This window comes from Pagrus pagrus (assembly GCF_965226575.1).
Source record: "Pagrus pagrus genome assembly, chromosome: 12".
Taxonomy (NCBI): domain Eukaryota; kingdom Metazoa; phylum Chordata; class Actinopteri; order Spariformes; family Sparidae; genus Pagrus; species Pagrus pagrus.
Window position 1 is genome coordinate 21733991 of NC_140196.1, and position 25480 is coordinate 21759470.

At 39.9% G+C, this 25480-nt stretch overlaps 1 protein-coding gene across 4 annotated transcripts in view; it reads right to left on the reverse strand.

Annotated features, from left to right (window-relative positions):
* LOC311266659 (low-density lipoprotein receptor-related protein 8-like) overlaps nt 1–25480 on the reverse strand; it is a 96378-nt gene that overhangs the window by 26278 nt on the left and 44620 nt on the right. For all 4 annotated transcript variants that reach the window (XM_084369129.1, XM_084369127.1, XM_084369128.1 and 1 more), the window contains exons 4-9: nt 22467–22595; nt 12275–12664; nt 8997–9119; nt 7519–7641; nt 1616–1735; nt 910–1035 (exon numbers count right to left, since the gene is read on the reverse strand). In XM_084369129.1, coding sequence (XP_084225255.1) covers nt 910–1035; nt 1616–1735; nt 7519–7641; nt 8997–9119; nt 12275–12664; nt 22467–22595 — 1011 coding nt within the window. The remainder of the gene's footprint in view (nt 1–909; nt 1036–1615; nt 1736–7518; nt 7642–8996; nt 9120–12274; nt 12665–22466; nt 22596–25480) is intronic.

A 25480-nucleotide genomic window follows, 5' to 3' on the forward strand; every position in this document is an offset into this window, starting at 1 on the left:
TCTCATGCCCTGCTCACACATACAGTATGCAAATATTTTCTAAAACTAAGCTTTTTCAATCAACTTTGTCCTTTCGTACACACGTAAACAGCACTTTAGGTCACTGTAAATGTAGCTTTTGGAAAACTCTGTCCAGGGTGAAGACAGTCAGAAACGCCACTTTCACTGTTTACATCCGGACAACTGAAACAGATTTTTGGCAAATGTGAACTGAGTGTGAGAATGTGCTGTGATATTGAATTATTTGAGTTTGTACGGTGACTGAATGGATGTTGTTGTTTGACATTATATTCACATAGACACAAACGTATATTGATAATACAATATAGATTTTTTCTGAAACGGTGCTAAAACGCTTGTCCGGACAGATGTTTTCTTTAAAACTCTGTTTACAAAAACACCCATGTAGGTGTGGACTAGGCCTCAGACAGCCTGCATGGTTGATAATTGTGATCCACCTACGGCTGCAACCAACATTTATTTCCGCTATCAATTAATCTGCCAATTATTTGCACGATTAATCATTAGGTCTATAAACTGTCAAAAAATTGTGAAAACACTCATCACAACTTCTTAGAGACCAAATTAAGGTTGTCAAATTGCTCATTTTATCCAACCATCAGTCCAAAACCCAAAACTCTAATTCTTAACAAATTAAGCTTTTAAAAGGTGATGGAGACATGTCCCCAGCGTGCCCAGTGTAAATTATGTTTATGTTTACTGTCATAAATTACAAAGAAGATCAACAAATCTTTACATGTAAGAAACTGGAACCAGTTCTCTGTTTGACATTATTGTTTAAAAAAATACTGTCATGATTAATCAATTATTAAAATATTTGGTGATTAATTTTCATTCCATCAACTAATTTTTCTTTCAATCGACTAATCACTGCAGCTCTCGACTCACCTTCCGCCTTGCAGGTCTTGGTAACGGGGTCCATCTCATAACCTTCATAGCATTCACACTTAAAATCCCCCTTGTAGTTAATGCAGATCTGGCTGCAAGCGTCCGGGTTCTCACACTCGTCAATGTCTGCAGGGAGAAGAGGCAAGAGGAGTTATCAATCAACTGAGAGAGACACTGCCAGTGACTAATTCACCCTCATGAGCTGCACTAGACAACTAAATTCTCAAAATGGAAATGATTTTTGGAGCATAATGGCTGTAATGGATGAGTAAATATGCACATATATAACTGCCAGTCCTGGAGAAAGACACAGACATGCCGTCATTGGCAGTTAACAGGAGGAAAGAAGTCGAGAGCGAGACAGGGCGTGTCCCTGTCGACCTCTCTGTTCTTCTTCCTTCCAGCACATCTCGGGCTTTCTTCCTCGGGTGTGATGGGGAAATGTTAGTGTTAAAAGGATGGGGAAGGGTGTGAAGGACATAGTGTGTGTGAGAGAGAGAGCAGTGTGACTGTGCTAGTTTCCCTGTGGGAGTGACAGGCTGGGCACACTAAACAAAGACCGACAGCTAGAGAGCTGAAAGCAGCCCAAAGCAATACACCACACATACACACACAAACAGGATCATAGTAGCTCGATCAGCAGCCTGACTGCCACTCCATTTTTTTTTTTTTTTTAAATCTGTCTTTCTAAAGTGTCTTTATTTACCACCACAAGTCTTTTTGTCCAGTAGCTGGTAGCCAGTGGGGCACTGGCACTCGAAGCCGATCGGTCGGTCCATGCAGACATGGGAGCAGCCGCCGTTGTTGATCATACACTCATTCAGCCCTGGGAGGCAGAAAAGAAGCCAGTGGTCAAATGCAGTAAATCACAGAGAAGGTAGAGACATAATGGTCACCCAGCAGGTCATTTAAAAAGGTCTCAGTCTCATTTACTGTTAAATATTTTAGAAAAAGGTGCAAGAGCAGAGGAATGGCCTGTGATATTTGATAAAGGTGCATAAATATGCGTGGCACATAGGTGGGGAAAAAATGGATATCATCTTCATAATCTCCATTTTATCTCGGCTCTTGCACTCAGCTCTTTTCCATCCCTTTCAAATCCTTATCAGATGTTCTCACAAGTGAAAAAGGGAATCAAAGAGACACCACATCACACACGGTAAGCCCTTAAACCGAGAATCAGGTCCATCGGCAGGGATATGAAATATGTGTGTAGAGGGGATTAATGCTGTGAACTGGGATTGCAAGATGCCCCCATAAGGATCTGTGACAGGAGTGGGTGAGGACATCTAAATTAAAACAGGCACGACGCCTAAATAGAAGCAGAGTGATGTAAAAACATCCAGAGAATGAAAAAAAAGAAAAACACAAGATGTAAAAACACAACCACTCTCATTTAAAACTAGGTCAAAGCAGCTGGCACAAGGTTGGCACACAATAAAGGCAGAGGCAGTCAGATTTGATTGTGCTGCACTCAATGGCTTTGTGAATTAAAGAAATGATATCAGAAAGGGCTCAAAAGTCACTGCCTGAAATTTTAGGGTCAGTTTTTTAAACCACAAATTGATATATCTGAGAATACAGTATCGTCTAACTGCACATGCAAAAGGTTTTACATTTTTGTCTACTTTCACTGTCCGACACTGACTTCAACCGCTCAGGGCACTTTCCTTTCCATGTTCGTTTTTAAAACAAAAAGATTAGATTGTTTAGATAAATTATAGAGGGCAAGCCAACTGAGTGAGAGCTAAGATCACCGGAAAAAAGAAAGAAATCTCCCTCCGACAATTCACTCGACAGGCTTTGCTTTTTCACACAAACAATTGAGCGTGACTGCACAATGAACAACTGGAAAGAGGTGATAAAGAGAAAAATGGTTTAACTGCAACTCCTGAATATGAGAGTGCTTAATTCTGTCAACAGCATCCAACCCAATCTAGTGAAACACATTTGTCAAAAGCCGGGCAGCTTTATATCATCAGTCACTGAAAGCAGGGATACTGACTGTCTGTGTGTGAGTTAGTTAGTTAGCGGTTGGCATAGCATCAGTAAACTACCACCAAGGCTGGCTGTTGTTTTACAATGAAGCTTCATTTGTTAAAGATATAAAGTGAAACTGAAAGTGAAAAAATTAACCTTTCCTTTATAATCACTTCAGTTTTCAAATGGTCACACAAAGCTCCAACTTGAATCACAGTTGGCTTTTCTTCTCCTCAGTGCGTAAAGTAACTTGATGGGTCAATAATGTTACATTTCTGTTTTCTTTAGTGACTGGCCAGAGTAGGCATGATAGCTTACTAGCTGGTACCGATATTATGAATTTCGCTTGTTTGAATCACTAAATGTCTCCGATTGTTGTGTACAGTACATTTAAATTCTTATAAAGTCTTATGTGGATTAAGCACTTTTATGTATTCAAGATATAACTGTTATATTTCATATCATCCTAATTTTAAGGTTCATACTTTTTGGGGGTCTTAGTAGAATAGGTTTACATACTTTAATTTTCAAACATTATTTTTCTCATATAGTGCATTGCTTCAGCATCCCTTTACACACTGTGTCTTGAACACAGCTGTATATATTTTTATAATAAATGTATAAAAATATAGGAATATATTTATATATATAAGGAACATTTCAACATTTTATGACACAAACTTGCTTTCTTTCTTTCTGAGAGTTCAGCCGGTTGCCTGGCAACCTCATGGCAACGACTCCAGGAAGAATACCCACATATAACACAGCAACATGTTGTTTTTACACATTTATTTTTGTGTGGATTGACCAAACTAAATATAACATGTTAATGACCTTCAGAGACATGTAGGTGGATTTTGTTAACTTTAGACCAGGCTGGCTGTTTCCCTCTGTTTCCAGTCTTTGCATTACGCTAAGCAGTTTCATATGTAACGTTCAGACATGAGAGTTGTATCTTGCCATAGAACTCTTTGCAAGAAAGCAAATGAGTCCTCATAAAAACGTATGTTCAAGGTGCACTATGTAGTTTTGGGGAAGAAATTTTAATCAGAAGAGAAAGATTTTGATTGATTGATTTTTTTAAGTCTTAACAAACTAACTAAATAAAACTCTCTTTATTTTCATGACTGAATAAACCGAATAAACAAACTGACCTTAAAGGACAACACAATTTCATACTGTTTACTTTGTTTAAATTTGGCGGACCCTGCCACCTTTCTAGCTTCAAACAGTGTTCTGTGTTCTGGGGACTTTATTTTCCTCTGACAACAGCTTGTTTATTCAGTTATGGAACAAAATAATATTTCTACATTTGTATTATTACCTCATTAATATTGTAAATTTAAAAATTCTGAGTTTAAAATTTCTTCTCCAAAACTACATACTGCCCCTTTAAACAAGTGTAAAGTGAATGTATTGTTTTAAGAAAACTGCTTTAGATTGAGAAGAAAGTAAATAATAAATAAGGTTTTATTAAGTTATTTGTTTCTTGTTCGATTACATTTATTGACCTGACTGACCTTGACTTGCCAAGGATAAATGACTCTTAATTTTTGTTTGAGACTTGGACCAACGTGACTTGAGTCACGTGGTAATTGTAAAGCTAATGTGCAGTGCTAAGACCATGTTGGCTAATGCTTTTTATGTTGCAACACACTACACAGGCACAAACAGCATTTATGCAAGAGAAACTCTGTGAATGCTTTGTTATTCTACAATCGCAGGGAAGTTAAACTGATGCCATTTCTCCTGCCCTGCTATAAAATGATAAAAGTCAGTCCTGGGAAGCGTGTTTGTTTACTGTACAGCACTACACTGACTGCAGGGATTCAAAATGACCCAATATGAATTATCTCATCCCTGGAGCTATGAGGAAAGTCATTTGCACAACTTCACACAATTATTCTTTATTTGTTGTAAAAGAGGCAAAAAAAGAGAAGGAAGTTGACTCTCCAAAGATCGACTGGAGGTAACTTTTGTGAGAAATTGTTTCTCTTTGCTTTGTGTCAGTGCCAGCAGGCTTTGAGCGCTTCGACCGCCAGCATTAAACTCCCATCTCTAATTCAGCTGGATGGGTGACAGCAACCTGCCACTCACAGTAACTCCCGCTAACTCCCGTCTTGTCAGTTCAGAATTAACTGCAGACACAAGAAAGACCAAGATGTAGCTGTATTCGAGGACTGCCTGATTCCTGTTTCTTTGAAAGACGCCCCAGGAGAGGCCATGTGTGACAACAGTTTTTTCCAAGCCGCTTCCAAGGACAGCCATGATTTAGAGGTCACTTCTGCCTTCCCATGGGCAAGCATACATGACGTCTCTCCTCCTCTACCCCCACCTCCATCTCTCTTCCTCTCTCTCACCATGGTAACCCATTATGTACTACCTATTTTCAGCCGTTCCTCTCAGTCAAGCTGGAAGTGATGGTGCTGTGTTAAGAAATACATGGTGTGCCAAGTAATGAGTCAGTACTGTGGTAATATGCCATTATTTCTAATGAGATGGGAAACGCAGAAAAACATTAGCTTGTGCGCAGAGAGATGTGTTGTCTTTATTTTCTCCTCATGTAAGGCTGGTGCTGAGAATGCAATCACACTCAACATCTACGTATACACAGTGTGTTTCAGAGTAGTGGGGAGTATTTTTGTATCCGTGTGTGTATTTTTTTCTGTGTGTGCATTTTGGTTGGGGAACATCTTGCGAGTAAACGGCTGAGCGAGCAGAGCAATGAGCTAGGTGTGTGTGGACACGCTTTTAATGAGCTGAGAACAAGACCTGAGTTGAAGGAGAGAGGGAGGGAGATATGAGTAGAGAGAGAGGGGGAAAGAGATGCAGGTAGAGGAGAATTACTCTCTGGAATACCTGTTTCCATCTTGCAATTTCTGTACCCTGGCAGAGGTCAGTCTACTCTGACAGCTGTCACTTTTCCCTTCTCAAATGTATGAGTCTCTGAGGTAATGTCATGCTACGAGAGCTTGTGTCTGCTTCTCATTCTCTCATGTCAGAAACTGTCTGTCCAGTCTAAGGCTGGTTCGCCAAACTTTACAAACACAGCTTAAGTAAGCAAACGTCATGCATGGCTAGAAAGCTTAAATTCTATCCATGCAAACCATTTCAAGACAAAACCACATCAGCAAGGTACAATCAACAAAGAAACAAATAAGCTAAAAAACTAGCATGTGCTAAGTTTTGCCTTCTCACCAATATACTGTCTGGGTGTTTCAGTATGTGCCTCAAACTGCAACAAAAACTGTCTCTTATTCTCAAATGTCCAGTAGATCCATTTCAGTAACGTATCTAGTCCAAAACACAGTATTCCATGATTAAATGGAGATAAAATGGTGAAAAACTGTGACCGCGGATGCTTTTTCGTGTTTTTTTCAGTCACAAAACTCTCATTTCACAGCAGATGCCATTATCCCTCTACAACGGCGATCCTGAGATGGCAGCTCATTTGAGCAAGCAGGAGCTTCTAAGCTTGCCCCGGAGCCTAAACCAGCCAATGAGTGATCTATAGACAAGTGACCCACTCTCTCATCTTTTTCCTCTCTCCTGAGCCACTTACACATCAGCCTCTGGATGATTGATGCATTATGTTGCTAGTGAGATTTCAAATCCAGTAATCTATTGTTTATTACAGTTTTTAAAGCCATAAACTTGGAAATTATGCAAGTTGATGTACTTTTATGCATTTTACTCTTTGAAAGGGCTGTTTCTCAATATAATCACTTGTTTTTGACTATTTCATATGCACAAAGTTAGTGTAAATAAGGAAATAAAGATCTACAATGAGTTTTTGCCACTGTTACTCTCAAGCAGGGGTATTCTAAAGTCATAAAATTGCATTTTTTTTGCCAAGCATCAAGATATTTCCTCAGATAAACATGTGTTAAGTGTCCATTTTTAGTGATATTATTATCAAAGTTGAAATTGGACCATGCAAGACTTTATCTTGTGTTTTCCAGCTTGTAGAAGCAGTTACAGGTCATCTGCAGGCTTATAAACGTTCAAAAGAGCCTAATACCAAGCCTGTACTCCAAATGGTTCAACAACAGCTTTGAATTTACATTAGGCTAGACTGGTATAGGTGTTTTAGGGTAATTTTGAAAATATTTTCAGGCATAAGAACAGGCTAACACAGAGTAATAAACTCACATTGCTTTGTTTCTTTAACAGACATCACTTTTGTTAACTTGCGGTCAGTAAAATAGGTTGAGAGGTAATGGTATACAGAGATTGGAAGAGCGACCGGGAACAGAGATTATCGCAGAGCAGAAGACGGATTTTTCTACCATTTGATGGTAATTAGTACATGCAGGCTCTTGCTCTGATCAACGGAGGCTGCAGCTAATTTGAGTGAGCCTCCGAAGCCTTTGAAATGCAAGGTAATAGGAGGGAGGTAGTTGCATTTTGTTATGGAAAACATGATTACGCTGCTACATTAACTGCTTGAAACCATTTACAATATACATATGTACATGCTGCCTCGTTGCACGGGGCTGAGACAAAAGATCTGCTGACACACACAGTTTCCCTCAATTTATACCACTTGGAAATTAAGAACAAGCTTTTACCTATAAGCAGACCAAATGAAAAGTCAGCTAACACAAGGTCACAACCAAGTCCTCTTACCGCACTCTTTCTTAGGCTCATCTGACCGATCCTTGCAGTCCTTGACAGAGTCACACACCTTGGAGCTATCAATGCACTCTCCGTTCTTGCACAGAAACTTCAGGGGTCCCTCACATTTGGTGGCTGCAACAGAAAAGCAGAAGATACAATCAGCATCTACACTATAAACTTCATGAAGATACATTTGCACGAGCTACTGCAAACTGATTCACAACCTCATGCATCTGAAAGGGTGTGCCGTCAAATTTAAAATCTCCGGTGGTTGGGCAAATTATTGAAGGCTCGCATGAAACAAGTGACAGCACACAAATACTTCCCTGCTCAGATATTCATATTATCCAACATAAAAAGCCTTGTGAAATAAAAACTGAACTTTAATTTGGTCCAGTTTCACAGTGCCAGGGCTTAATTTCCTGCAAAATAATTTGCAGCACCCTGGTAAATTATGCATTATAGAGAGAGAGAGAGAATGAAATCAGCTCACACAAAGCACCGGGCTGAATCCTCACAACAGAACAATAGTGGTCATTAGAGCAATTCATTTCACAATAATCTATGTCCAGCAAACATATGTCATACAAGTTTACTTACATGGAAGTTTTAAGGAAGTTATTATTCTTATGGTATTAATGAAATCAAACCCTATTTTGAATATAATTTATAGTCTGCATTTTTTCTGCAATAGCTTTACATTCTGTCATTAAATCTCTATATAGTTGTTGTCTTCATTGTTATCCTACATTCACATGGATTCAGGCATACTGGAAAAATAAATAAACAAACAGTACCACAGAATGACACTATATTGTGATATTGGTGTTGTTTTGTTTACAAGGAACAGAATGAATTACATTAAATCAAATTATTTTGTGTGTATTATTTGATGTAAATATTCTAGTATTAGCTTCTCGATGTCCAGATCACACATTTTCTCCTTGTGTGAGGGAGCTATGTAACATCCAGTTGTAAATTACGCCGCAGAAGGCAAAAAGATGTCTACAGTTACAGATGCCGATATTAATAATAATTCATTATTATCAATTGCATTAATATTAATGCCGATAATTTTGTATTAGATTCAAACCCCAAGCTGAATAACATTTAAAAGTGAGAACAAACATAAGGCTGACAAGTGAATACAAAGGGGGTTGTAGTAAACTCTAATATCAGCGATGTTACTACCATCTTAAATTCACTTTATCTCTGCAATAAATTGCAGGGGCAACCATGTTATACAGATCAGACAGATCATCAAACTTGTCACCGGCCATCATAACTCACTTCTTTTAAAGTATTTCACAAAGGCAGACGTGCAGAAGGCAGACACACTGAATCAAATATAAGTAGCAGACAGACTGACAAATAGGGAGACAGATTCAAACAGACACTTTCAGAACAGAAGAAATCAGGTGAAGAGGCGGAGAGGAGGACAAATTCTGGCAGCTCGACACACAGACAGCGATGACAGGTGTACCCACCGTTGACACAGCCAGATTCATCGCTGTGGTCAGGACAGTCGTGGACCTTGTTACACTGCTTGGTGCCGTGGATGCAGGAACCGTCACCGCACTGGAACTCATCAGGGCGACATGTCAACAGGGCTGTAAGAGGCACACAAACACGCACTTAAACACACATGTGAAATTGGACTTGTAAATCCCCTTTAATCCCTTCAAGAGGAACATAACATCCTGGAGTCAGAACCAACACAAGACCTTTCCACTCCATCAGTTTTTCAAGAGTCTCTTTCCTCTGGCTAATAAAGGCAAGACATGCTCTAAAGTAGAGCAGGGTATCGACACTGATTCCCCTTATCGATATGATTCCAGTTCACATGGTCCTGATTTAATTCAGTTTCTGATTCAATTTGATATGCTTTGGTTAAGTATATTTTAGTTATCAAATCATTTTTTTATTGGTATGAGAGAGATTCTGAGAGAACCAAGGCAGTACATTTATACTTCGAACTGTCTAATCTGGTGCACTATTAAAAAACACTCATGTTTACTTTAATGATTTCAGAGATGTGCAGTTTAAAAATGAATGGGATCATTTTATAATTTAAGTAATCTCATTATTAAAAATGCTGTACATTCGGAATATATGAAAAGATCGATTTTAGTATTAAATGGACTGATCACTTAAAAAAAGAGCGTTTTTTAACCCAGCCCAACTCAAAAACATTTCAAAAAATGCTTTGCAATCTGTATTCTCTCACAGCCTGTGTAAGGTGCTGCCTAGGACAGAGGCAGTCAACCTGAGGGCGTGTGATGAATGATTTTCAATATAGTAACGCAAAGATGGAGGCTGCATGAAGCCACACCAAATTTCATTAATATCCCGAGCACAGACAAGCTTTTCATCAACGGGGCCTAGTATGCTCATATAACTCCTCTCTAAACCACACTAAAAAGCAATATATATGTCTGAGGGGATATGATTTAGGGTTATCACACGATGGGCTGAACGGAGGGAATGTATTGGAGATGAAGCCGCTGTAGGCTGGACATACATGCACACACATATGCACATACAAACATAGAGGAACAGACTCTCTATACATTGTTTCTCTGTATCTGGGAGATCAATCTAGAGATGTGATTGGACAATAACGTAGTGCTGCATACAGACACATGCACACACACTGTATATTCATAAGAATATATTGATAAAGAGCATTTGTCTTCAGGTAAAGGGATAGAGGAAAATTAAATTATATGGTAAAGCAATCCTCATATGCACATTACAGGATATGAATATAGCAAAAGTAGTGAAGCTAGAGCATAAATGGGTTACACAGTCACCTCTGGACAAATACAAGCCGCTGCCTTTCGCCGTCTCCAGGCCTCCCTCTTAATGCAGGGATCCAGTTGGCTAACATCAATCTCTTGTAAGTGCTGCTTATATGGCACCACAGAGAGTGAGAGGTGGGTTTGATGTGTGCACCGCACATCTTGATAATGAATAGTGGGACTATCTGGGCTTCGCACTCTGGCTTAGTTAGACAAGAGCTTCAGGGCTCTCCCATCAATGACCAGCAAATAGGAAAACCCGTTTTATCACAAGGCCCCATCTTCACAAGGTGTTTATCAACAGAAACACATTCTTTACCAGACACATTTAGAAAAAACAAACAAACGCCAACTCCCCGCAGAGTGGAAATGTGCTAAATGATAAAGTAACACCTCAGAAGAGGAAGACAATGTTATTTGTTGGGATTTTTTTCCATTCTCATCCAGTCTCAAAGCAAATAGATATCTTGACACAGCGTCCACACAGCGATAATGTAAAAAGAAAACTGACTCAGTGTGATTACTTATGAATGTGTTGGAATTTGATTGGTCTGAAGTATAATACATCTTTACGCGATTAATTAAATATTCATAGAGGTAGTATAGCATATGCAGAATCAAATAAAGAAACACTAACCCAAGCCTAATATGACCTTAAACAAGATGAAAAGCCACAGAAATTTCAACAAAACTGCTTATCGCAAACCAATGTGTGTCAATATCACCCTACATACCGATTGTAGAGATAATGTACTATATACCATTAGTCATAGCATACTTCCTCTTTAAAGTTATAAGTATCTTACTAACAGAAAATCACGCAATGTGTGTGCCAGCAGCGTTATTATGGATCCCACTACTCTGCCTACGATTGGTTGCCGTCCGTGGTTGGGTTGGTTAGGTTTAGGCATGAGGAGTGAGATTGGTTAGGGTGAAAGGATATCAGGTTAAGGCTGTTGTCACACAAATGCAAATGCAGGTGAACGAAAATCTTCCGCCGGTGCAGAGTGTATGCATAGAATAGAAGTGAATGGAAGGCAGATGTTGATTTTGCATGTATGACTATGTCGTAAGCCAGTCAGAGGCAGGGTAGAGGCAAAGCAGCAAGTACCAGCCAATCAGAGGCAGAGTAGGGCAGGTCTTGGCCAGAAAAGCAATAGGATCCATAATGATTCAAATTTCATTCATATTTATCGGCTGCCCTTTTGTGTGGGTGTGTTATCATTGTAAAATGTGGTCTAGGTCCTAGACTCTAGACACCTATTACAGCGGGATCTAACGCAGAAGTGATTTGAGTACTTTGCCAGCTGTTTGTAAGTCCGTCTGTCTGTCTGTGGTCTGATTTTGTTAGTCTGATAGCATCACATCCGTGTGAGTTGCAGTAAGGAAACTTCACAGGTGTGGAGTTGACATCAAAACAAGCACAAGTTTGTAGATAAGTGGATCAGATTGTCAACATATTGCAAGATGGTCTCCAGTTTGTTTTACAAAATTATCGGCATTTTCTTTGTGCTTTGCATAGTGGGACAAGAGTGTACATCAACAGCACACTAAAAAAAAGCATTATTAGTATGTATAGTGTTCTTTTTGAGAACACATTTCCAGTCAAACTTCATTTTCAAAACCTGCTTATAAATAACATGTAGGATGGAAATGAGACACAACTACAGCCTCATCACTCAGAGAACCACAGCTACATTTGTATCATTCTCTATTGTCCTTCAACACATTTACATCTTCCACATGTACAGAAACCCTTTCAGACAGAGCATCATTGTCCTGCGTCAATGTAAGCGGAGAGGACAGCCTTTTCCAAGATGAATAGAGAGATAGCTTTGGTACAATAGAGAATGTATAAGCTCATTTTCACAAAGAAAACATAAACATGGGTGCACATAAGCGTACAATGAGGTACAATAGGGAGCGGGGACATTAAAAGAAAAGCAACAGAAAGAGAAACTCACGGCAGTCAGACTCGTCAGACTTGTCTTTACAGTCTGGATCGCCATCACACTTCCACGTCAGCCGCACACACTCCCCATTGGCACAGCGGAACTCCTCAGCAGTGCAGTTTGCCCGGCGGTTAAGCAGGTACGGGACCCCGTCACCGCCACATCGCTCCGGCCCTTCGTCTGAACTGTCGGAGCAGTCCGGGTCCCCGTCGCAGCTCCACATGAGCGGCACACACTCTGAGGTGTTACAGCGGAGGTGGTTGGGCCCGCAGGTCAGAGGAGAGGTGCACTTGAGCTCGTCGCTGCCGTCTCCGCAGTCGTCGTCACCGTCGCACACGTACACGGAGGCCAAGCATTTACGGTTGGCACACATGAACTCCCCGGTTGGGCAGGCTTTGGCATCTAGAGGACCAGCAGAAAGGAAGAATACTCAGAAACAGAGCGCCTGCATCTTCTATCTCACTGTACAACTGTGCACTGAAGCAGGGGAGGTGTAACATTTATCTTGAGTTTAGTTTGGTCAATATGCTGTTAACTCTCCCCTGATTGCTGAAAAGTGGAATTTAATGAACGTGTTTAGAGGCCTGTGCTTTAAAATCAACTGAGATGCAACAAGCATTTAGCAGATATGAAAAACGCACACCAGAGGTTCAGTTTTCTGCTCGCAGTAATATTAAAGATGAATCTTAAACATCGGCTACAGCTGTAGGTAGATGGGAGACAGTAAGGCCAGAAGTGAAAAACCTACTGGCTTAAAAAAGCTGTGATAGAAATAGAGTTTCTCAGGCAGGTCAAATATTGGTATTATAACTTGGGAAGAGACGGACGGGAGGTGCTGGACAAGAGGAGAGGGGATGATGGTAGTTATCACAAGGAGATGGTGAGAGGTTTCCTCTCCTGTGGAGCAAAAGATAATAGAGCTCTCTCTGCCATCAGGCGGTCCTTCTCATCTCTCTCTGCCGGACCCCTATCATGGTACTTCCTTCTCTCTCAAAGGATCCCTGTCTGTCTAGTGTGTTTGTTATTTCTTGTCTGCTCCCTGGCTCATCTTTCTCTTGTATATAGCCAACAAGGACACTTTGGTTATCCATAAACTAGGTATGTTTCTTTAAGGTCTGTACACTATGGTAAAAATAAAAAAATCATTTTGTGATTATTTTGACAAATATTATGACCTCGATATGACTCCTGTGGGTATGGTAATTGGTAAACAATCATTCCAATCATTTCAATCATGATGATTTGACATTTGGTAGAGTCTGTACCACACAAACATGTTTTCTTACACCTGGAGAACAAGATTTGTGGGCCAACACATCTCTGCAGCGCTACAGTACTTCTTACTATGATGTTTTGACACACATTTTAGATTTATCAAAAAATTGCAGAAATTTAGATATAGCACCTGGCTGTATAACAATTTCAATAATATTTCAATAAATTTTGCAGCATTATAGAACAGTTTACCTACAAATGCAGACGGTAACTACGGTGGAAGTGAAGTTGAGAAAAATGGCACAGGAGGAACAACACCTACAAACCAGACATTCCTCCAGCTTTTGTTGTCCATGAACTAATCAAAAATATAACACATATACATGAACATTTTTAGATGTTTAGTACATCTTTTGAATGTAGCTTAAACCCACCAAATTACATAAATTCTATACATACAGAGGCTTAACCTAGCTTGGATGGCAGTTTTCCTATTCTGCTCACCAGGGCTAGTTAGCAGTTAGCAAGCTAGTTTATCTGGTGTTACTTTTTTTGCACCATTATGATTTGCTAATGCTTTATTTAGGAGCTATCATAAACTCAGTTGATAAGATGTTGAATCACCAAAATCTATTTGTAGGAAACAGGTGGGAAAACTGGGTAAATCAGCATTGGAGGTAGGGCTAGCACAGCACAGCAGTTTGGTTACCTCTGTTCTGTAGTTGCTGCAAATCACACATTTCTAACTAAGGCATATCATCAGTCACATTGTTGTCTTGACTCACTTCTGACTAAATACATACGCCTACTTCATGTGTTTTGGTTTTGTAGTACTGACCTTGTTTCTTACCGCATTAATATGTTTCCATGCAGAAAGGAGAAGTTTGTACTGTACAGTACCTCTCCTCTTCACAAAGCCAACCTCAAGGCTTATGTAAATCCTTTTCTCTCTATCTGTCTTGCTACCTTTTCCAGCTTTCTCCATCTATACTCATGTCTGGCCAAAAGCACTCAGGCTGTGAAGAGAGTCAGAGCTCCAACTGTGAGCCCATAGCGACACAGGGGCCAGCACAGGAAGAAGCTGAATTTGATATTTACACAAACCACAGGGAGTTCAGCTTTAACACCGCTGCCTTTGGCAGTTAAAGCTGGTAACAGGAATGGGTCGCTGCTTTAAAACATTTTACACAGAATCAGCACTTTTTAAAAGTGGTAGTATATTGTCAGTGTCCTGCAGGAGAAATCCCACATCTCCCACATGGTCACATTGAAGGTCTGGTGCCAGTCCAGATTTTATGTGCATACACAGTTATATTAAACTGATACTCATTTGTAAATCGAAAGGTTGATTACTCTTCAAAGCTGCTACAACAACCTTTCATTTTCTGTTGATTACTGCGGCCCCCGTGGACAAAATCAGTATGAGCACCACCGCCTCCTGTCATTATGCTCTTGATCTGTCTGGTGTCCAAAATGAGGCCCGTGGACCAAATTTGGCCTGTCATAAGGTTCAATTTGGCCCCCCAGTTATTTCTATAAAAACAAAAAAAGTAATTAATTAAGTTTTTATAAAATTACAATGTAAATGCCAAAGTGACACTTAGTGAAGGGTGTCAGCCAAGTTAACTTTTCAGATCCTGGAACCATTTTTGCATCGTAACAATACAATACTTTAAGTATTCGCTTTTGGCCCATAGCCCACCATTAATTTTCAGTTTTGGGCCCCCAACATAAAAGCTTTGGGCACCCCTATTCTAGTGCGTTCATTTGGAAGTCAGTAAAAGCAACACGTTTTAATACCATTTTTCTTTTTTAAAGAGCTGATTGCAGGATGCATAACCATGAGGTCATGCATCTATTGTTGGCTGTGTAGGATTAGTAACTGTAATATGACGATGGTGAAATAAATAAAGTAAACTTCGTTTTAGCTTTGTCCCCATTTATATATCTAGGTCACCTATAGCTTACAAATTCTGTTGATCAGAAATAGTAATTTTGTTGAGCTGAAGCTGAAGTTATCAACATGCTCTAGTATTGTTATGCCCTCATAATAGTCAATAGCAAAATATAACTCAAAAGCAAGGCCATACAGACGTATCTGCTGCTGTACCACGAGACGACAGAGTGGCCTCTTTCACCAGACTCTTAGACAGCTCAATTCAACCTCATAACTCCTTTCAAAATGTTCTGAATATAAATTATAAGCATCAATGTTTCACCATCAGTTGAAAAATAATGAAAAGCTCAGTAGTTGTCCTCAGTTTGCTGCATGAGGCTCAGACACTAGAAGTAATCAAATCAAATCAAAAACAGCTTTGGAAAAGAGAGAAATCAAATATCACCGCCGAGTGGAAAATTATATGCATTCCCACATGGTGAGTTTAACTGGGTGAACACATATCACATGCGAGATAGTGTCCCAATTACCGTCCTATGTAATTATACTGTACCAGATGTTAAAAGCAATATCTATTTTCTCCATTAGTGTTGACATAATTCACGGGTACTGTCATGACTGCCACAGAAGGACGGGGAGCACATCCGAAACCAGAAACAAGTGTTGTGGATTCAGTTCAGTGAAAGAGGTTTATATTCATTAATATTAAACAGCTTCCATCTGACTCTGATGTGTTTTATAACTACTGTCCCTGTTATGCCTCTACCCTCACTCCATACTAATTTCGAGCTAAATAATTAAGGAGATTCAATAGGCATGTACATTATTACACAGGGGGCACACCATTAGTAATGTACATGAGTGGCTTGGTGTAAATAGGACACTCATGTACAGAGAGAGACTTTGTTTTCCACTGAGGAAATACATTTCAAGACTTTTGAGCAACTTTGTGCCCACAGACTGCCCGTGTATAATGTTGTACAAGTCAGTGGGTTTTAAATGATAAATAAATCACAGAGGGACCCAAAGTTTCACTCAACCCACAACTTTTAGATTTATTATCCATCTATTTACATAATTTGGTGTGGCTGCTTCAACAAAAGCAGGGAAATAACATACTGAACACCAAATGGATATGTATATGTATATATGGATATGTTGCATGTACAGCATGCAATGTACAGTATAATGTATGTACACACATAGAAATTAGACATACTTTAGTTGCTGTAATGCACACAATGCTCAAGATTGAGGCTTTTATATGCGCTCCGTTTGTTCACCACTGTGGTCCAAACTGAAATATCTCAAAGACTACCGGATGGAATTCATTTAAATGTTGCACAGACATTCATGATTCACAGAGGATGAATTCAGAGGAGAGGAGACTTCAGTGATCCATTGACTTTGACACAATCATTAGGTTGACACTGGTTGTTCACAGTGAAACAGCATACAAATTGTTGCAACTTTGATGCTCTCCTAACTTTATCTCTAGTGCCTTTTGTCCAATACTTTGGTTTATGACCTGCAAAACAAATGACATTCCCATCACCATCAACTGTACTTTGTATTTAATGCAAATTTTAGCACTCTAACATGCTTAACTTGGAAGGGGAACACGCAAAATATTATTCCGGCTTAACATCAGCGAGTCAAAACAGAGCCACTAGCATGGCTGTGGACTCTTATTTCTAAAAACATTTTGGCATTAATTAATGAGGTAGTGTTTTTTTTCTTTTTTAATGGAAAGGTTTTTTTTCCATTAGTTTTAGATCAAAATTCATCAACATAATTTGAATAGACGATAACTAAAAACATCCTGCAAGTACTGTGATCAGACCCTTTTCAAACCAATCTGTCCTAGAACCAAGATAAAAAATAGTTCTTCACAAAATAATTAAAAACCACTCGGCACAGCCAATATCTCATTGTTTGAGTTGTAAACACAATTCATGACTGTGCTGTTTACTCTAAACTTATGTGAACTTTCTGAAGTTGTTAAAGGACAATAGCAACTTTGCTAATCCTGAATTTTACATCTCAGTTTACTTTAACTGCAGTTATTTCTCCAGACAGGCTTCCTTGATTCTTTTTGTTATCAAAGCAAATGCAACTTCTGTTTGCTTGCCATAATGAATAATACATTAATAAACAGAAAATATACTATAATGACAACTACTAAAAACTCCATTAATATTCTAAATTCACTGAGAGATTTACTCTCATTTCTCATTTTGAATAGCCCATTCCTTTTTTTTTAATTCCTTGAAATAGAGAGCCTCTTCTATGGCTACCACCATGGTAGTCAGAAGCTGGCAGCGTAACCCACTTTTACTTTTTCTGGCAGCTTTGGTGATGGGAGATTGTTGCCCGCGGCAACCAGTGGCTCAGAATGTAGAGGCAAGAGAGGACTGGTCACTCTAATCACGTAAACATAGTGCTGATGAGTGTGTGGTGCGTGTGAGTGTGTGTGAGAGAAAGAGAGAAAAAAGCTAAATAAATTAGAAAGAAAAAAAAGGTAGAAAGAGGATAAATGAGATGAAAAGAAAGACTTCCTGGTTGTGTGTAAGCATGCAAAAACAGAGTTGTTTATCTTTTATCTGCACACAATTACATCTGAGCACATCAGTCACTGTCTGTGTTTTAACATCCTCTCAGCTTCCTCATAGATATTCATATATGTAAAGTGAGAGGGCAGTCCAGAACTGTCCGCTCTGCTCACGGAGCTGAAGTCCACTGCAGCTGCTGCAGCAAGGTCATTAGGACGCACGCACACACACAACATCCACTAAAGACAAACCTAGAAAGGTAGACAAGCACACACACACACACACACACACACACAGACTCACACTGCCTGCCAGTTCAGATTGGGTCACAGTGGCTCACCAGGGAAATAGTTCAGTGACTGACCTTTCCTGTGATGCCACACACACACATTTACAGAGAAAAGCCAGCAGTAATAGAGAAGAAACAACTCACTCATCTACAGCAACAGAAAAGGTAACAGAGGACAAGGCGGGAGTCAAAGTGTAGAGAGTCTTTTAAGACTGAGAAGTTAACAGCAGGAGGGCAAAAGAGACACTGAACGAGTGCTGACACTTTTAGCTAAATTAGCACAATGAAATCAGGAAGAGATGTTGTGAGTTGAAGTAAACTGTGTGAAAACTCTGCTGTTGGAGGGTGCACAGTGTCTGCTGGTTCAGTTGCACTACAGGGAAAGGGAGACAGCTGTGAGGAGTGCAGCAAGTAATTGTTTCCCTCATACTATCCAAGCAGCTTTAAATATGAATAAAGACAATGAGCCAAAATACAACCTCACAGAAATATTATATGCACACACCAGGCAGTCAACTCAACCTGACACTTATTGCAAAAGCAAACACAAATCCAGACCAGCTCCTGCGCTTTGCAGTAGATCCCAGCAGACAGGCGTGCTCAGGAGAGATACCGGTGAGTAAGTGCACATTAGACTCCACATCGCTGAGGGTTGAGGACAGTTCAACTTTCTTGCAAAGCCTCCCTAGAACTGCTGCCTAATGTAATGTTGATCAGGGAAAGCTTCCTCTGGTGAGGGCTAGATTCTACTTAATACATAATTCAACATGTGGATGACTCAATTAGCAGGATGCCTCGGCAAGATTTGCTTTTTCAAGTCTGCGGTGGGCTATGCACTCTATAAATTTCTACTAATAGCAGAGCGTGCTGGGGCTAACTAGGTACATTCAAGCTCTGTCAGTTTTAGGAGCGCAAACTCCCCATCACATTCAGCTAAATACAAGTGAAGTGTAACGGGAGTTTGAGCGTTTTTGCTCACAGTTAGTGGGATTGAGCTTGAGCATGCTCACAAAAGCATGAATGGGGAAGACGAGATAGAGAGCAGGTTCCCGGTGTGCTTTGACAACTCATTGGTTCGGTGCAGTTCCAACCACATCTGGTGCATTTGGTTGGTTTGTTTCGGTTGGTGTGAGCACTGACATTGAAACTCTGGTGAAAGAACTGTGTGATGGTTGATTTGTGGCACTTCTGTAAACTAAACACATTTATGAGTTTCTTCTGTTGATCATAGAAAGTGTAAATGAATCAATCTCCCACTTGTTTATCCAAGATTAAGTGAAAATGGGTTTGGACTTTGAAGTTAATGATTAAAAGTTGAGTAAAACAAAACAAACAGTACTGGCACACAGCAGCAATTTTCCCTACATTAAATTTCTGGTGGAAAAGACCTCATTTTTGTCCTCAGTTTCTCCCTGCTCATCATTATTTATGACTAGCTGCAGAGACAACTCATAGTTCTGATAGCCAACTATTACCCTGTCAACTTTTTTGACCACCAGTGAGAATAAACTGAGCCACAAGGTACAGTGGCATAGAGCAGGAGCTGACGTGACAGTCACTGGAATTAACTTTTTTTTGTTACCTCCAGCACGTTCACACAGCACCACAGGATGCCAGGTCACCAAAACTGTCCAATACATGATTTATGTGTCAGTACGTTCGAATTCATGGCTATAACCCGTGGTTCATTTCTCAAAGGTCTAAACAGGGAACATTTCAAAAACGTGAGGGGGAAGATAGAGTGTGAATGATGGTGTCTGAAGTCTTTTGAAAACATGTCACAAAGCTGAGGAGGTGTGCTGCAGGAGTATTCATCGCTTCTGTCAGAAAGGAACACGAGAAAAAAAGATTTAAAGCTCTCTCTGCTGATTTTTGAACTTGTGCAGAGAGCAAATACCCAAGACCTCCTGAAACTGGCTTTACAGACTATTGAACGACGCATGTCGATGCGTGCTTCGGTGTGCTGAATTAACTGCACCCAAAGATGATTTGGAACTACATTTGCTTCCTCACTCGCTGAGGTTTGCAGCTGAGCCCTTGCTGGCAGGCAGGAGCAAAATGCATTCGGATACATACAGCAGCTTTATTGTCAATTTGGTCTGACCGCTGCCGCATCGTTTTACACATTTAAACTAATTCGTCTTCTCCCTCTAAACCTCAACATTCAGCAGAGTTAATGCTGCTTTGAAGTGAATTCTCCTGGTGCCCGTGTGCCAACAGCTAGCCCGCAACGAACAGTCAGACGTACTCAGACCGATTGGTGATTTCCACCACTTCTGCCTCGCCTCACTGCACGACTGTAAATGCGAAAGATCTAAAGCCTTCAGTCTGCAGCACTTAAGAGTGCATGCAGTGTTTGACATATAAGGCAATTATCGTCTGTGCCCAGCTTTACTTCCATCAGCTATAACTTCCTTTTAGTCTGCATTCACACAGGTTGTGTAATTTACACTGTAGCCTTACAGCACACTCAACACTGTGATGATTTGACAAGTCTGCAAAACATGGATAATGCTAAAGGAAAGTATTTTGAATGCAAATGTTTTTCTGTTGTTCACTGCTATGATAGCCAGGCATGGTCAGTACAGTATGCATAGGGTTAGGGTTAGGCAAACATCAAGTGAGCCTCACGTTTTCATAGAGCAATATAAACATCGGACTACTCTGTGCAGTGGTGTGACAATTGGTATTGGAAGTAAATGTAAAGCTGTATGATCATTCCTTAGCTCTGTGAGCTGGACCACCACCATAACACTGTAGAATCAATGCTTGTCACCTTCAGATTAATCTGCAGTGAGGTAACATTTAAAAGCTTCTTCATTCAGATATCTTTCAGGCTGGCACTGAGCCTAATCAGTCTTCAGATAAACTGGCCTGAGCAGCCCTTAATAGGCCTAATTTGCGATGCTATCTTGCACTGTTCTGTGTTGGTGTCGGAGTCAGCTTGTCCCTCCTGGTCAAACTGCGCAACGTTTACCTCTGGAGGGATTTTGGCCTTTGCCTGGATGGGCGGCAGCCTGCTGCCTGCCCCCATGTCACAACTGAGAGGCTTAAGGCTGCCACATCAATACAGACATTAGAATGAAAAGGGGATTAGCACAGGCTAGACTGGGTCTCAATGGACAGCGCAGTGAAAAGCCATCTAAGCTAGGAAGGCATTAGATCTAAAGTCAATGGAATCACTACCACTTGTGTGTGGGGCCACTTTGAGACGGGGAGTCAATGACAGGCCACTTACAGGCTGATCTGGCAAAAGTGTCTTTAGTGCACAACAAATTAAAAGTACTTGTATCTTAGAGGCAGTTGGAGGAGAGAGGACATATCTATTTAAAAAGATAATTTTCTCTGATTTATGTTTTCAATTTATGCCAAATTGATTTGGCTTCCTCTAAATAGAAACTCAAAATGATGTGTATTCTTAACAAATAAACATGAATTCACAATCCGAACACCCACACACACACACACACACACACAAACAACTAAACAGGGAGCAGATGTCTTTTAATACGAACATCATTTATATAGGATAATAAAGAGACGGCTTTTTTTCTCTCTCTCCCTCTGTGCATTTGTCGCCACGTGCCGTTTTGCACAATCTTCAAAGTCTTCTAAACACCACACCCCCTACAGCTCTGTTGCCTCAATCAATTTTTTCTGACGTGAAGAGGCAAAGGGAGAGAGAGAGGGAGAAAAGACGAAGCCGATTCTTCACGGCGCCTCAGAAGTAGGGCAAGGATAGTCCCTGCAGGGGGCGGGGGGTGGGGGTAGTGCACGGTTGAGTTGTCTGATTGGCTGGGTAGGAGGTGATGTCATTTTTGATGGTTGTGAGGGCCTTGCAGTGGAAAGGCTGAAGACTCGAGGTTCAAAATGTGATAACAGGGACCTCTGAATATGAACAGAAAGCTGCAGATATCTGATGTTCCACACCAAAAATCACTTCGCATCAAAGAGGACTTTGTTGTCAAGTGCAGCTGGCTTGAAACTCAAACCTCACTTGAAATCCCTCTAATCATACGGAGTGTTCCCTGCTGTGCTTTAATGTCTGAAGCTTCAGGATGATGAGTGCGATCAGAACGGATAAAAGCCAATAAAATACAAAAAAGTAGGAAGTATTGTTCTACTGACTGTGAGCCTCATCAAGTCATTCACTTCGGCATTTTGAATTAATGTGAGTGAGCAGAAACATGTATTTATTTAAGGTCATTTCCATTATGGCGGAGAACTGACAGCTGACTTCAACAAACTCACCAGAAGCGCAGTCTTCCTCATCCGCCCCGTTCTCGCAATCCTTCTCCCCGTCACATCTCCATGACAGCGAGACACACTTGTTGGTGGATCCCCCACAGTCAAATTTCTCTGGGGGGCACGTCTGTTTGCCTGTGGCAGAGATAAAAGAGAGATAGGGAGATTACTGCAGTGGTTTTATGGTCCCCATAAAGACAGCAACAAAAACACCCACAAGACACCGCTGGACTCGATTTCTATCGCCCCCACAATGCAGTTAAAACTCGTCCAAAACTCCACCACTCTGGCCAATTGATTTTACTGTCTGGACTGGCTCTAAAGAGACATGCAGAAAGATCATGAAATACAGCGAATGCACAGTTGGCTGTAAAGCAAAAGAACAACTCAGCCCCCCTCCTTCTTTTCCTGCCAATCTGCTCTAGTTGGCACGGGGTAGGTTTGATCCAGATTACACTGCGTTTAATATGGTGCATGTTGTTAATTATGCATCTTTGCTTACAGTGCAGCCTAAAGCCTCCCGGAATGAAATCAAAGGGTCAGCCGATGTGGCAAATCATTTACCTCTTTGATGGTTTTTATATTATGTTCAAGGACAACGGTCACACGTACCCCCACAGCTCTGTCAGATGAACTCAAGCACCCCTATATCATCACCACCTGTCAAAGTTACAAACGTTCATTTGAATTTTCAAATGATTTTAAACTGAATGTTGTTTTATACCATTAGTTATATAAACGTGGATATTGTTACAAAAATGTTTTCATACAATTTAACTGTATATGTTTATGTCAGTTTGGTCAAGTTTGTGTTGTAAAGCTGGATGTTTCAACCATTCATCCTTGAATTTAAATTAAGGCTGGATAATATGAGATTAAAGTAATATTGCAATACAGGATATATTTCTTGATATTTTGAATTCTCCATAGAAGCACTTCTTAAATGCTCCGACTGGGTGACAAATTCAAATGTCACAATATTTTTTACCAAATACCTCAATATTGATCAATATTGTTGCGATGACTGTTGATGTACTTTCACAAAATATTAACACAATGAGTTACTTACAGAGTAACTTTTGTCGTATCACGATAGAATGATATCCAAAATCTAGGATGATATATAATCTCATCTCATGATAAGAATATGTATTGTATATTTTGCTCAGCCCTACTTTAGGCTATTTATTTCAACCATTTATCCATTACTTTGAGCTGTATGTACGTATGCTGCATTTCAATGTATGCTGTACGTATGCATGATGAATGTATGCATGGAATCTTTTTTTTTTGGCAAACTAACCGTCCATTTTAGCTAACTACAGTATAGCTAACCATTTGAACTGTTATTTCCTTTTAACTTGACATTAGCTTTTTCGCTTGCTGACTAGTTTTCACACACATACATCAGAACACCAAGTATTCAAAAGGCACAGCTGACTCAATATTTAAATATTATTTCATGAAGTTGCAATTTCTATTTTTTCAACTTGTACTGTAAATCAGTTGAGCTACTCGACAATGTTTCCACACACCCCTGTGGCAGCTGCAGAAGTAGGCCTATTGGAGTACTTTATTGGTCATGTTTTTTATATGAGCCCGCTCTGATAGCTTTGTTACAGCTGACAAACAATATAATAAGAGGAAAATTTGTAGCGTGATGACTGAGAACGCACTCCATAATGAATATCATTTATGAGGTTATAACTGAATCTCTGATGCTGACATGAGCAATGTTAGGTGTAAACTGTTGTGGGTAATTGGACCAGACAGGGACACGGTCTGCCAAAGAATCCCTCTAAACAAAGCACATCTAGTTATATGGAAATGCATTTGTAGGAACACTGCACTTAGGGGAGAAAGGAATTCCTTTTTATTTCATGTAATTTGAATATGTAGTAAATTTTAATTATTGAATGAGCTACTGTAGGCCTTCTTCCAAGACAATTACAGAGTAAGTTTAAGTTGCAGATTGCATTTTAGCTTTCACTTTTGATGCTTTCGTTCTGTTTCTAGATTTATTTGTATGTTTTATTTAAATTACTACAGTGAAAATTCTTATTCTGTGGTATCACTGATAAAAATCATTTACACAGCAGCATGATGTGCAATGCCTTTTTGAGGTCATATGGTAGAGTAGCTTTTCTTGCAAGCCAGAATCATTATGCTAATTTGCTTTGGAAAAGATTAGTGTATTTGCTGCCACATGCCACCAGATGTTCCTCTGGTGGCAACAGATATTTTATCCTTTTGCTGATTGGTTTCCGACCAAGATGCAATTCGCAATATCAATGTTCTCATGATGGCAGGCCATATCCTTTAACAATCAAAAATAAAACACTTTTATAACTTAACAAACACATTTTGTTTTATGAGATTCCATTAAAAGGCGGCACTTAACATTTAAAAAATAAACTTGTTAGTGCTCACTGGCAGACAAACTATGTACTGGCTGCATTATTTCTTAATTACTTCAAACAAATCTTTGGCGTTTCTATTTTTCAAGCTTATTTTGTTGGCATTTTGTTACTGCAACAGTGTAGATAAAGACAGAAAACAAACATTTAGGTGCAAAAAGTGTCTCCAGCTGGAATGGAACATGGACATGGTATGCATCTTAACTGCTCGGCCTTCAGGATGCTTTATATTATACACTTTGTCAGATGCTTCTGTCAGAATTGACGCGATGTCACCAAAATTGGAATAACACTCCTCCTAGGTAAACAGCTAAAAGCATGCTCGGGTGACACGCTGCAATTTTGTTTTGCTTTGATTGTTTTCATGAAATTTAATTAAAGAGGTGGCATCTGAAAAAAACTGGGATTTTTAAAGCCTGCGGCAAAAGATGGGCAGTGTCTCTGCTGTTCTGTCTTCACTTTTGGGTTCATTCCACCACTGTGGAGCCAGAACAAAAAAAGCCTTGACCGAGATGCCCGACCACAGGGTCTTCAGAGTGAAAGGGTGGCTAATCCTGCAGAAGCAGAGGTAAAGAGAGTAGGGTTTGAGCTTAAAGGTTGAAG